The sequence below is a fragment of the Oryzias latipes genome, chromosome 9 (assembly GCF_053564925.1).
Source record: "Oryzias latipes strain Hd-rR chromosome 9, Olatipes_Hd-rR_3.1".
Lineage (NCBI taxonomy): Eukaryota > Metazoa > Chordata > Actinopteri > Beloniformes > Adrianichthyidae > Oryzias > Oryzias latipes.
Genome location: NC_136245.1, coordinates 10,827,240 through 10,840,867, shown reverse-complemented (window position 1 = coordinate 10,840,867; position 13,628 = coordinate 10,827,240). Strand labels below are relative to the sequence as shown.

Sequence of the window (13,628 nt, the reverse complement as noted above, 5' to 3'; positions counted from 1 at the left end):
TTTTGCTGCTTTGATACAGTGGAGGCATGCTGCAGGGCGGTGACTGACAAGCAGATATTAGTCACTGTGATAAGTCACTGCAACACAGAAAAGCATGTAAGTTGCGTTATCAGCTGCGTTAAAATAACTAACTAATTCTAACTTGTAAACAGTTAGACTATTTCTCTTTAATAACATGGCAAATATTGTTTTATATTTGTTTACGGCTCATCTGTTGCTACATTCTTACTGGGTTTACATCACGTGACTTCTGGCTATGGTGGCTGTTTTGATTCAAGTGTTCCGCTCCAAGCGAACCAAAGCTCAGTCCGACTGGAAACAAACCAAGACAACCTCAAAAGATGGGTCAGAGAGCGGGTCCTGGTCCTGGGCCAGAGTCCGCTTGGGTGTATTCAGACTGAAGATTTTTTCCAGATTATCAGGGGAAAAGAAGTATGGTTTACTGTAAATGAGTCCAGTCTGAATACACCCAAAGTGTTGGCTGTGGCCTGTCGCTCCCAGAATGCTCATGAAATGGTCGTGAACATTTACACTATAAGGGCTCACTGATGGTCTTTGACCTTGATATTTCATGCAGGTCACCCCATTTTTTGCCTACAGACAGCCTGTTACCAACCCGTTGGAGCAGTTGGGACTAAGGCCTTAATCAACTACCTGGTCTCAGAACTGTTTCTTTTATACACTTCTAGTTTGTCACAGCTATAATTTTAACATGCTTGTTTTATTGCTTATTCTTAGACATCTCAGATGTAGTTTCTTATCAAGGTGTGACTGTTTTCAGTCCAGCCCTCACTAACCCTTCCCCGTTGTGCGGGCTGCCCTGACTAGGAGTGATGTGAGCAGGCTCGGGGTACACGGCAGGGCAGATAAAAGGTTAACGTGAATATTGATATTTAAGCGACAGCGCTTCATCATGTCTGTGGGAGCGAGTGAAACGCTCCTTAAAGGTCATCCCTGTTCTCCTCTTTCTCCCTACAGAGTTCCACTCACTCGCTGTCAGGCCGTGGCTACTCGGTAAGTGACATTTTCATGCTTCATAGCTTTACGGCAGAATTACAATCTCCAACGACCTGCTTTATGGCCCCAGCGCTCGACATTTTAATTATGTTAAATAGAGTAATGGAGAAATCATGATATTAGGAACATTAATTCTGGCTGACTGACTGATTAAATTGCAGGAAGGTGTCCTGAGCTACCTTGGTGAAAAGTGCCTTGTTTTATTGGGATTGTTAAGCACTGTTCCACTGTGCTGCAACTCTGCTTTTAAAGTTTCATATCGACCTGCAATGACTACGGGTGAAAGATTACATATCTGGCATGGCGTATACTTATATAGCGCTTTTCTACCTACAGGGCCCAAAGCGCTTTGCAGTCACAGACCCATTCACACACCCAGTCACACACACATTCACACACTGTCATATCTGACAGTATGCTGAAAACCATTTGCTCGTTTTGACATAAATATTATTTTACATGGAAAAAGACACACTGGTGCAACACAACTATGAGTTTAAAGGACAGAGTTGCTTATGGAAAACTCATTGTATATCAATGCAAATGACTATATATTTAGGACCATAAGTCGCTCTGGAGTTTAAGTCGCAGCAGCCAAAAAATGCAGAGTAAAGATACAAAATGTGCGTTCTTGAACGCGCATTTAGTCTATGGTGTTTACACTGGATTGTCGCTACCTAAAACTAGCGCATGCTTACAGTTGGAAGAGCTTTAGTGTGAAATGTCAAAGCGATTCAAATCTTGCGCATCTTGCTCCAGGAATTTTCTTTCACAGCTCTTTTCCGATGTGCAATATACAAAAAACTGCGACTTATACTAAGAAAAATACAGTAATTGGTGGCGTAAAGGACATTGTCTTTACAAAGTTTAAAAGCATGTTTGTCAAATTGTTTGTGTAGCACTATTTTTATCCCTTGATGGCATCTGTTTGCCTGCCCCATTGTGTCCAATTGTAAAGTTTTGCTCATCTCTAAACTCAGTTTCACTTATGTCTGGTCTCAGGATGACAGACAGACGTTTCCTTTATGTACTTTTCTTAAACGAGGTACATAATTTAAAGTGTGTTACTATTAGTTGATGAGTGGCATATGGCAGTTTTCATTGCAGCTTGGAAGCAATCATCCAAACAAACAAAACAACTATCAACTGTTTGTCATCCTTAATCTGCCTCAAAGGATGGTAGTTAAAACGAGACATTGATCTGTGCAATTTTTCTTGTTTTTTTTTATAGAACATGTCAGTTTCCTATTCCCCACTGGCTATATGTTCACAGATGGAACAAAACAAACAAGACCTTCCCAAAAAATGCTGGAACCCTTTGGCTCAAGCTGTCAGTTTGAGTCGGCAGGGAGCAAGGCCTTCCCTTTATCAGAAAGAGGGAGAGAGGACAAACATGGAGGTGGAGTGGGTTTGAAGGTGATGGTGTGGGAGGAATGGGCAAAGTGTAAGCAAACACAGGTCTAGTAACAAGGGCAGAAAGTCTCATGTTGTCTGGCTCCCCTCTCTGGATATCTGATGGTGCTATCTGCAGCGCGTGCAGCCTCCAGGCACCTAGCCACTGCTAAGCTCTGACTCTCAATCTGCCTTGCTGCGGGGTCTGCCTGGTTTCTAGGGGCTGCTTATCTGTCTGTAAGTGCTTCAGGCTTTACAATGTGATGGGTTCATGTTGGTGGTGGTGGTGGTGGGGGGGGGGTGTTTGGGAGGTGAGACTAAGAGAGTGTAGAGACAGGGTGAGGCAAAGAGAAGGCTAGGAGGTGGATTGGGTTGGAAAGATGGAAGACACTGGAGTTGTTCATTTAGGGAGGATGAACATGTTAGCATGAAGGTGCAGTCGGTGGTACTGGGTATCAAGAGCCCCTAACAACAGTCTCATGATTCAGCTAATCAACATCTACTCTGCTGCCTCTTCACAAAACAATGAAAAAATCAAGCTGGTGAATTGGGGACAGATAACTGTCACAAAGCAAGACGGGTTTGAAAAGGGAATCTCTTAGCTATTTGTTTTCCTCTTCATCTAACGCCTCTGCTCATCTACACATCTTCTTTCCTCTGTTACCTTGCAAACTTCCTCAGCTTTGTATTAATGGTTTGACCAAGAATCCAAAAATTACTTAGTATGAAATATTTTGTAAAAAAAGGAACTAAAACTGCAGTCACAGACTTGGCACTATAAGCCTCTTTGGGTCTTCATGAAGGTTAAAAAAGTTAACATAAATAAAATGGATTAATGCTGAAAGCATTTTACAGTCATTCACACACATTCACGCACACACATTCATGCTCCAATGGCGGCTTTTCTGCCACACATGGCACCAACCTGTAACCACCAGGAGCAATGTTGGGTATGGTCTTGTCCGAGGACACTTCAACACATGGCCAGGCAAGATGAGAACTAAACCTGCAACCTTCCTGTCAGACTTTGACCGCTCTACCTTTGTATGTATACACCGTAAGAATGCACCATTCTCTGAATCGAAAAAACAAAACAAAACTGCAGTTCTCTTGTCCTCCTGCTGGTCAAAGTGTTTACATGCATTTTTATTTAAGAAAAATTATATTTTTGCTTCAAATTGCTGCGAAATAAAAAAATGTCAAATTGTATTTAACATGTATTTAAAGTGTGACAATAACTGAATGATGGTTTATTTACATGTGGAGATATGTGGATACAATATTTCTGACATATAGAGTAAATGAGCAGGTTTGAATACTCAGTAGCTGTATTTGTGTTGAAATTATAAAAGTAAACAAAAACTAGCTTTAGATAAAATGTTTAAATACAAAAAGCTGCGTAAGAAAAAAGTGCATTGTCAGTGCAAGTGTTTCCATACCAGACTTAAGACTTTACGGCAAAGTTTCCATGTCATTCACTTCCCTTTGGTAACCTCCCAAAAACATGAAACAGTCAAAAGATCACCACATTAGCACATTACAGTAGAATATAGTCATCTGAGCCAATAATCCAATCTTTAACATGGGTTTACCCAAATCTTAATGATAGTGGTGCCTCTTCTTCACACGAGGTTACTTTAATGTGTTCCTTCATTGATGGGATTTCTAGACATGCAATCATTCTGACCACCTGCCCTTCACCAGCCCTCCATTCCCTCATTCAGAGATGAGCACTAATCTCTGGAGCGCACTGATACGCTGCTGTCTGACTGAGAGTCACTATCTAACTCTCTGTGGAAGTCTGGATATGGAATTGTTTATCAAGTCAGCTCCTTCCTGTCTGCTTTGTGCAAGCTTCATTATAGCCTCAGCTATGTTTGGAGACAACATCTGTGCCTTGTTTCCTGCATTACTACCTGCTTGTTGTTCCAGTGGAGATGGTCTGGGCTTAGGCGATTTATCATCCTCTCAGGGGCTCCTTGATAAAGAACCCCAGCATTTTCCCTCTGCGCCTGGGAGATATGTGCAGTAAGAGATGGGGAAAATGTCGCAAAATCTCTCTGAGACTATCTGCCCATCCTGTCACTGGGGGTGGATATATTGTACGGTAGGGGGAGACTGGGTAGCAAAGCGAAAAAGACAACACCCCACCCTTTCCTTTCAGATGGAGTGATTGGGTTCAAGTCTCCCACCTCCCTATCTTATGAAACCACCCAAGGCCGAGCTGTGGCCCATGTTTTCATGGACGATAAAACCATAATGCTTTGTCTGTGACGCTGTAATCTGACTAGCCTGTTTTGGGAGGTGCTTATCTCCACGGTGTCAGACAGTCAAACCTTTTGCTGCAGTAATGTGGAAGTGCAGGAGTGCTTTGAGCTCGTAGACACACCCGTTCTTCATTTCCTCTGCACGGATTGCTATAATCACTTTTTAAAGCAAAATAAGTCGCACTCTAAACAGAGCAGAGTTCTGTGTCCATCTTCAAACAGCCCTGATTTGGTATTCTCAACCTCCTTGTTGTGACAAACACACATCCCTGCCTGACGAGGCTTTTCATGAGATCTTTATCAAAAGCTAGAATTATGTCACTTAATTATAATGAAAGCCAGTAAAAGCTTCACACTTTGTTTAACAAAGCAGCAGATGCAGTGGATTTAACTCCAAAGTCAGTAACTTTGCACTTTCTGAAGGTGTCTGGCGGCCAATCTTGCTGTGCAGGTGTCTCTGTAGCACTGGCTCTGCACATGGAGAAAATTAGTGCAGGAAACCAATAGCCCAGCAGGAGCGGGCTGGGGCCCTGACATTGTCCTGGCCTTGGGGTGGGGCCCTGCTTGTCAGAGAACTCTCTATGAAGGCTGTCTGCTGTTAAAAAAAGAAAAAAAGAGAAAAACCTATTTGTTTATCCCCGTGTGCGGTCTGACTGCCGATCCTGGGCCCTGCTGCTCTTTGCGCACCAGGGGACCTGAGCTGTTGCCGCTAGCAACAGATAAAAATTGCTGTTAACCACAGCAGGTCCCACAACACATCAATCAACGGGTCTGCAGATAAAGGCTCTAGGCTTCTGGGGCCCCGGTTGAATGGCGCGGTTGAAAATCCTTTTCCAGTGGCTGAGCACACAGAGCTCTGAAGATACAGGCCTGCTATCATTAAGTGTTGAAGGGGGGGGGGGGGGGGGGTCTACATTTTCAGCAATATAGGCCGGGTTTTGTTTTCTATAGGAGATGCAATCCGACGATACCGAACACAAATGAGACTCTGGGAGAGATTGTTTGAATAAGAAGGCAGCTCTATGGGGGGAAAAGATGGGTAAAAAAACAGCTCCAGCATTGTGTACTTGTTTTTTAAGTACCTCTCCATGCTTTAGCCGCTCGCCTTTTGTCTCCATGCTGCTTAAAAGCTGGGACGCTTAACCACAAAACGTTCACATGCCACAACTGAAAACTACTGAACAGTATACACCCCCCCCCCCGAAAAGGGGGTTAGTGCTGACATTTTTTGTGTCTGGAGGGGGATTTCAGTGCTTCACTCTAACCTTTTTTTTAATTCAACACCCTATAAAGTAAAGGCATGGTGATGACTTTGCTTTCTGGTAATAAAGAAGAACAATAATGATCTTTTCTTATATTAAACCCAGTTAATGTATTCCCTTACGGAGCGACTCGCTATTGCCCATCTTGAAGTTAGTCCAAATGAAATACAAGCTCTCATGGGTACAAGCATTACTTTTATCCCCCTAAGCCCTGCTTTGATTATCATAGTTCCCACTTTGTCCTGGTTGTACTGTCCCTCAGCTCTCATTTGCCACATTTTTAAACAAATAGGCCTATAATGCAACAATCAGACCGTTCTCCAAGGATTTGTTTGCTGCAGCTTTTTTCACCGTTTAAGTTTCATGGACACTGTAGACAAATAAAGTGGTAATATCACTTTATCATATGTTACATATACCACAATCAAGCGGCAATTACATGCTCCTTCCATTTGTAAGAGCTCCCAGTGCCGCCATGGATGTTTTAATGAGGGCTGTAATGAATGCTCAGGGTGTTTGGCAAGTCTCCGAGATGTTGCTGGAGCTTTTATGGCTCCCCATTATAACGTACAATTTGCATCAGCAAATTACAATACTCTACATTATTATCCAGCACCAAGGCCTGATCATAAATTAGAGCTCCAATTACAAACATCTATCTGGGAATGGGGAATGAATATGATGGCAGCCTCCTCCCAGAATTCGGAGATGCCCCAGTGGATAAGACTTTAGTAAAGGTTGAGCCTCGTGTCAAACCGTCTTTGTTTTTTATTTAGCTTTTTTTCTTTTTTTTTTAAATAGACCCTAACAACCCTAAACAAATGAAGGTTTGCAAAAGTCTCGTCACTTGTAACAAGCTGCAGTTCCAGTCTCCTCCTAACCCTCTGCTCCCCGTCTTCCATTTAGCTTGATTATCCTCCGGAGGGCAAACAATAAATCAAGGTTTATTAAATATGCAGCTTATTAATTTTGCGCCACAAGTGCAGCATTTGTCTAGTTCAAAAACACATTGCAAATTTATAAATTCTGTTCCGATATTAAGTGGAAGTGATGTTATTCTCTACAAACTACTCTCCCATATTTTCCGCACTATAGGGCAGACCAGATGATAAGGAGCCCCCTAAATGAATGGTCTATTTTTGAATATATAGAAGGCGCACCGAACTATAAGGCGCATTACGCGAGAAAAAAAAAGTCAGAGATAAGTCTGTCAGTCAGTCAAACTTTATTACAGTAGGTTCACAGTAACTCTACAGCTTGTTTGTAACACGCTACACGTTAGACGCGTTAGCCACATTAGCATATCTACAGTGCCTGTATCTCCCAACCTTTTTGCAACATGTAAAAAACTGACTGATACCGCTTAAACGTTACCGTGACTCCCAGCCTTGTTTGTAACATGTACAAAAAAACACAGTCTGAGGTCGCTACACATTAGCCACAATAGCTGTAACTCCCAAACTTGTTTGGAACATGTAAAAAAAACAACTGATACCGCTAAAACAAACATTACTGCTACTTTACACGTGTTCCCAACCTTGTTAGTAACAAGTGGAAAAAAACACAGTCCAACATCACTACACATTAGCCGCATTAGCGTATTTACAATAACACCGAAACTCGTTTTGACGGAGGGTTGTGTACTTCTCAAAAACGCTTCAACATCAGCCAACACAACCAGAGTAAATCCATATAAAAGGAGTACTGTCGTTTTTACCAAAAAAAAAAAAGAACACCTCCAAGTGCGCCTTATCGTATGGAAATTCTTGTATAATGTAAAAGTTGGATTGACGTTTTTAGTTTCATATTTGTTGCTAATTCCTGTCGTGCTTCTTGACTAAATCATTGTAGGGGGAAACAAACAGCAGTGTGTCTGTGATGGCTGTGTTGCCTGTAATCTGCGACCTGTGGCCAAATCTTGCACGGAGAGGTAGAACAAAAGGCGTATGCCAGCAGATCGCTGTGAGCGCCAAGCAGAAACCACCTCGACTGATGAGACAAAAGGCCTGCGGGTCTCCTGCAAGCCCACAAGAGCTCCCGAACGCTGCACAAATAAAGCCTGAAATTAAGAAGAGCCGGAGGCAGGCCCATTTCTACAGCACAGCTAAAGTGTTCCTTTTTCATGGTCTCAGTGGATTTTCAGCATGGGGTTGTAATAGAGCAGAGAAGGGAAGCGCTTTGCCATTTTCAGTCACAGTTTTTCAGAAAGCAGGTTTCGCATCTGCCTTTTTTATTTGTCTTCCCTCTTTTCTGGCTCTCCCTGCATTGACACCTTTTAGCATGCTTTTTAGGCTATTTTTAAAGGTGCTTAAATCCTCTCTTGTAGCCTTTCGAGGGGTGTCAGGTAATGTTTAATTCATATGTTGTTTTGCATTATAACCTTTCATGTCTGAAGGATCACATGCATCCACATTTGCTTTTTGTCTGTGGAGCAGGAGCACAGAGAATAACTGAAAAGGCTTGTTTAAATTTGAGAGGTCACGAGATGAGGAGGCTTTATTTTGTTTTCACAACCACCCCCTGGCAATTATTAATGCTGCTGCTGCTGCTGCTTTAATGTTGCCGCGAATCCATCCAGGTTAACCTCCCACCCGCTCAACCAACTGAAGCTACACGAATATGGGTTTTTTTTAAACTGTACAAAAAAGTTGTACTAAGTAGGTCATGTTCTGCCACTTGTCTTGTAATCACTCAACGAAAGGAACATGATTTTCCTCCATCAGAACCTCTCAGCCTCGCTCCTGGGATTTCAGTGAGCTGCACTCATTTGATTTTACTGGCATGCGTTTCTCTTTTCCTCTTTGCGTCACCCTTTTTACTCTACCTACCATCTTTCTGACAGTACACAAGCAACACCTACTCTGCCTCCAACTTTTTGACACATACTAGCACCACAACTCCCCCCCCCCCCCCCCCTCGCTGTCTCAGCGGAGAAGGTGTCTGGCAGTAACAGCAGGTAAGGTATAAGATTACGGGAGAAGCAGGGGCAATTATACCACCAGCTGACGCCGGCGTGTTTATGAGGAGTGTAACTGTTAATGACAGTGTTGTGGTTTCTCCAGAGTCCGGAGCACAGCTGAGGGAGGCCCAGCTTTCTTCTCCGCTGTACAAGAGTTTTTCCTTCTTCCTCCCTTTTGTTGCTTCCCACACCTGGCTTGCCATCAAAATCCCCCGGAAATGCTGAGGTGCCTCTGTGCTGAGCTGCTGTCAGAAAGTGGCCACACGACATGTTCAACCTGTGTCGGGCCGCTAACTGGACTGCCACACAACAATCCTGTCATATCCTGCTGAGGATTATATGTAAACACGTGTGCATAACACAGACAGCCCATGTTAGCAGCAAGCTAACAGGGTTTGGGCTGGTTTGCCACTTCCCCCCTACGTGCTTTTATGCACAGCAGGCAGATTGGAGTGATTGGAGAACAGTTTGTGTTTAGATAAAGGAGCTTAATCATAATTGCCTGTGGTTTCCAGTGTCGTAACAAAAGCTCTCTCCCAGTTGTTGTTTTCCTTGGACGGTGTTTGTCTCACAGCAAACCGTTTCATACGGTGGCCCTGAAGTGTAAATCAACCAGTCATTCAATGCAAAAACATATTGAAGATCACAACAACAATTAAAAAGCAAAACAGGTACCTTATTTTCCAGACTATAGTGCACACCTGATTATAAGCCATATAAGCCTTTCTATAAGACGCATGAAGTGAGACATGAGTCAGAGATAAGTCTGTCAGTCAGTTAGACTATATTAACTGCGTTCTAAGGAATTCTCAAACTTGTCTGTGACATGCTAGGCGTTAGTGACGTTAGAAGCGTTATTCACACAACACCTGAGAAAACAGATGAGAGCTGAAAGTCTCTTGCGTTGGACATATTTTACTTTTACAACAGGGGGTTTTGAATCTTTTGACAAACCAGAGGTATGTCTGAATAAACCCCTTTTGTAATCAAGGCCAAACTTTATTCATCTTAATCATGTTTGAAACATTTTTGTGTTGGACTGGACAGTAAAGGAAAGGAGGAAAGGAGGAAAGAAGAGAGAGGGATGTTAAGAAGGGAGGTAGGAAGGTGAGGGGGGGGGGATCATGAAGCAGCATAAAGCAACATGTTGCTAGATGGTTATAATCATTACAGTCTGGTTCAGATGTAATACAAATTCAGATGTAATACAATCAACAATTGTTTTTTCAATAAGTCAATTGGTCATCAATTACTGTTTATGTAAGTGATGGGGATTTCTTTTTACAAAAGGTGATAGTGCTGGTTATCAGTCTGGGGGGGTTTCTTGTCCTGTATGGTACTGCAATGCTCGGCGTATGGTGCGTCCACAGAAACAGAAATTTTGCATTTATAGTTTATAGTTATAGTTTATGGATAACAATTTCACCTAATAAAAGATTTTTTGAAAAAAGTTCAAGGTCCCAGGTAAGCTATTCGCTTGCACAAAAAAGACATAATTTGCTTACAAGCTTTGGGGTTCCTGATCCCTGCACCAAATCATCGTTTGAACTTCCCATAGAAATAGTAAAAAAAAAGATTTTATTAACATTGGTGTTAGTGAACAGTAAAATATTCTACAATCAATTTTCCTCCATTAGTTTGCAAAAGTGACTTAGGTGGTAGCCAGGGTGCAGCACCCCAATCTTTAAATCCGGCCTCTTCAGCCATTGATAGAGGTCTCAGTCCTTTCAGGAACACATTAAGGATGCTCCGTATAAGTGTTGCAGCAATCTCAGGTGTGCACTGACTCCTCCCCAATCTACAGCCAATGGTGTAGACCAGAATTTTGGGTTTCTGCATCGCATCTGGAACGACCATGATCGGCCATCGCTACGGTCGCGAGCTTTAAGTACAAATTGGGCGTTCATTGATCGCATGCTGACTGTTCAACCAGTGGAATATTTTCACACTGAATTGTAAAAACGCAACACTGTGACGAATCTGGGACTCCGATTTAGTAGTGACTTGGGTGGCGTCCACACAAATCTACCAACCGTTGGAAACATGACCACAAAGGAGACATTAATAATTGCGGTTTGTGTTTGGTCAAATTAATATGACTCCAAGACGGACAGAGCTGTGAAAACAAAAGGTCTGGAGCAAGATTTGGGGGATTTGCACCACTTTCACTTTGCGCATCAAGCCTCTCCCTATTATAATGGACAATTTTTAAGTCGATGGGTTGACAACATCAACTAATCGTTGATAGCCCAACTATAAAAGGGTTAAGAATAGCATGGTATAGGCCCTTTAAGAAGTTAGTTTGCTCATAAATAAATAAGTTGTGTGTTGGGTTTGCAACTTTCTTTCAACATAAAACATCTAGAAGCCTTCAGATGAAAAACTACCAGATGGTGTGTCTGTTTTCCTCTGAGGCCGCACCTGTCGGACTATTTGATTCATGTTTGATAAAGATGCAACTTCATTTCCCCACCAACACAGTGAGGTCTAGTTACAATCAGTAGTTTGTGGCTCCCTGACATCTATTGTTTTGCTCTGGCTAATTATTTTGTCAGTCTTTAAGAAAGACTACTTTTATAATTACCAATTGGGCTACAACGCGGCTCTAAATGTGGCCCGCCGCCACCAGTCAGTCTTTTGCCTGCAACCATCCCCAGACCACAGGAAGCTCCACGCTCTCGGTGAGTTCTCGGCTTTGGCCCCGATCACACCGGGGCACATTAGAGATTAACTGGGCTGGCTTACTCACTCAGCAGGTTCCCAGACTCCCCTCCACTCATTCTGGCCCAATCTGCCAGCTAACCTCCTGCTCCGCCGAGCCGTGGCAGCAGGGCACCACAAGCCCGGCCCGCCTTCATTACGCCTGCCAGATGGGCTGAGAATTAGATTCGAACTCCCACTATGGAGGGAGGGAGCGGAGAGAGATTGAAGAGGGAGAGAGGTGATGGAGGGAAAGGGAGGGTGAAAGGAGGGGAAAGTAATGGTTTTTGTTTTCATTTATGCTGCAAGTTATTACATTTTAATGTAACACCCCTGGGACCTGGCAGCATTAAATGCCTGTTCTTGAATAATCGACACTAACTGCAAGCAAATGCTGGGGAGAAATGAAATTAGCGAGCGCAGCAATTTGGCATAGTGATTATCGGCTCCTCGGAGGCACTTCCTGATGATTTAAGAATGCTAACATTTAAGCAAGTCAGATCTCATTACTTTTCAAGGTTAAATCGAGCTGTCTCCGCTTGGAAATGGGGCTCTCCATCGCTCTTGATTTCTCTTTGTTCCTGTCGATGTTTCTCACGGAATTCTGCAAGCGGAAATGAATCGGCTCGGAAATCTGTCAGACCCCGATGACACCTTTAGCCAGCTCCTAATTAGATCAGCTATGGACTCACATTCCAAGGTGTAATTTGTCCTTTACTAGGCTTCATCGCTTTGCTAAATGCTAATGCCTTAGCGGTGAATAAATGCCAAAAGGGAAGTATGTATTTCTTTCGTCAAGCTGTGCAACACATCTGCCTCTACAGATTACCTTTTTTTTCCCCCACTCATTCCATAAAGAAGGAAACCCAGCTATTCCAGTGCTGGCATCTACCGGTTTAATGTTTACGCTGCACACATCTGTTCTTCACACAAACTTGATCCAATTAGGCGCCAACAGACAAGGAGCCCGACACAGGCCCGGGAATCCTGAACAATGTGGATGGGCTTTTTTTTCTTCTATTACGGGGTGTCAGATCGCTTTAGGCGTGTTTACCCGCTGTTGATGTGTCGGTTACCCCAAAGGGGGGTTGGAAGCAGGTAATGAAGATGATGTTATTAGGTGATGCAGAGCCACTTCAGCCCTTCCTGTAAAGTTGAGGCAAGAGATGGGTCTGTATGTCTGATTTGCTGTGAAATCAAAAGTTTAGACTTATTTGCAGCAAGGCAGAGGTAGGAAATCCACTGTAGGGAGTATGTCTGTTTGTTTATCTGGGCTGTTGTTTTCTCATGCAGGCAGGGAAATCATTGCAAGTCAAATGTAATCATTCCAACAGTGGGTTATGCTCTGTCTGGAATAATAATAATATTAGTTTGGTCTCTGGCGTTGCGTACGCCAAGCTTGTCATTTCATTTAGCAATTTACACATCTGTTGTTAATCACAACCAATCACCAGGTTGTATGTTGTTTTTTTCCTTACCCATAACAGCTTTATCTTTTGGCACATCAAGAAATCTGGCAGCCTGAATTCATTTTCTGCTGCGTTTCTTGTAGTCAACAAACATAAGTGCAATGTGGGACTTTGCTTCCTCCTACTTACATGCTGTTTGCACTGTACCGCAGCTCATGTCTCTACATCGCATTTTATCTTTGTTGTGGCCAAAAGGATTTTTGGATTGTAGCAGGGCTAACCCAGTAACGATGGCGGGGGAAAAAAGCCTTTAAATTGTAACCAGACATTTCCACATGAAACATTCATGCTAAGTATGATTAGCGAAGATTAAGGTGGGTTTGTTTTGCCTCTTAGAAGAGGGCCCCGTGACAATTGAGAAATGGATTGAGAGCAGCTTTTGCAGACACAGTACTCCTAATCCTGTGCCAAGACTACTCACCCGCCTTTGCATAATTATTAACAGCAAGAGACTCGTGTTAGCTTTGGAACCAAAGACCAACAGACACTGCAAGTTCAACTGCCTAAACCTGAGAGAACGGCAAGGATGGAGAATCCCGTGTTAAGTCTTTCCAAGACTTTT

General features: G+C 43.0%; 1 protein-coding gene across 17 annotated transcripts in view; it reads left to right on the top strand.

The window, feature by feature from the left end:
* Positions 1-13,628, top strand: part of fbrsl1 (fibrosin-like 1) — a 358,217-nt gene that overhangs the window by 169,058 nt on the left and 175,531 nt on the right. For all 17 annotated transcript variants that reach the window (XM_078952652.1, XM_023958686.2, XM_078952659.1 and 14 more), the window contains exon 4: positions 979-1,014. In XM_078952652.1, coding sequence (XP_078808778.1) covers positions 979-1,014 — 36 coding nt within the window. The remainder of the gene's footprint in view (positions 1-978; positions 1,015-13,628) is intronic.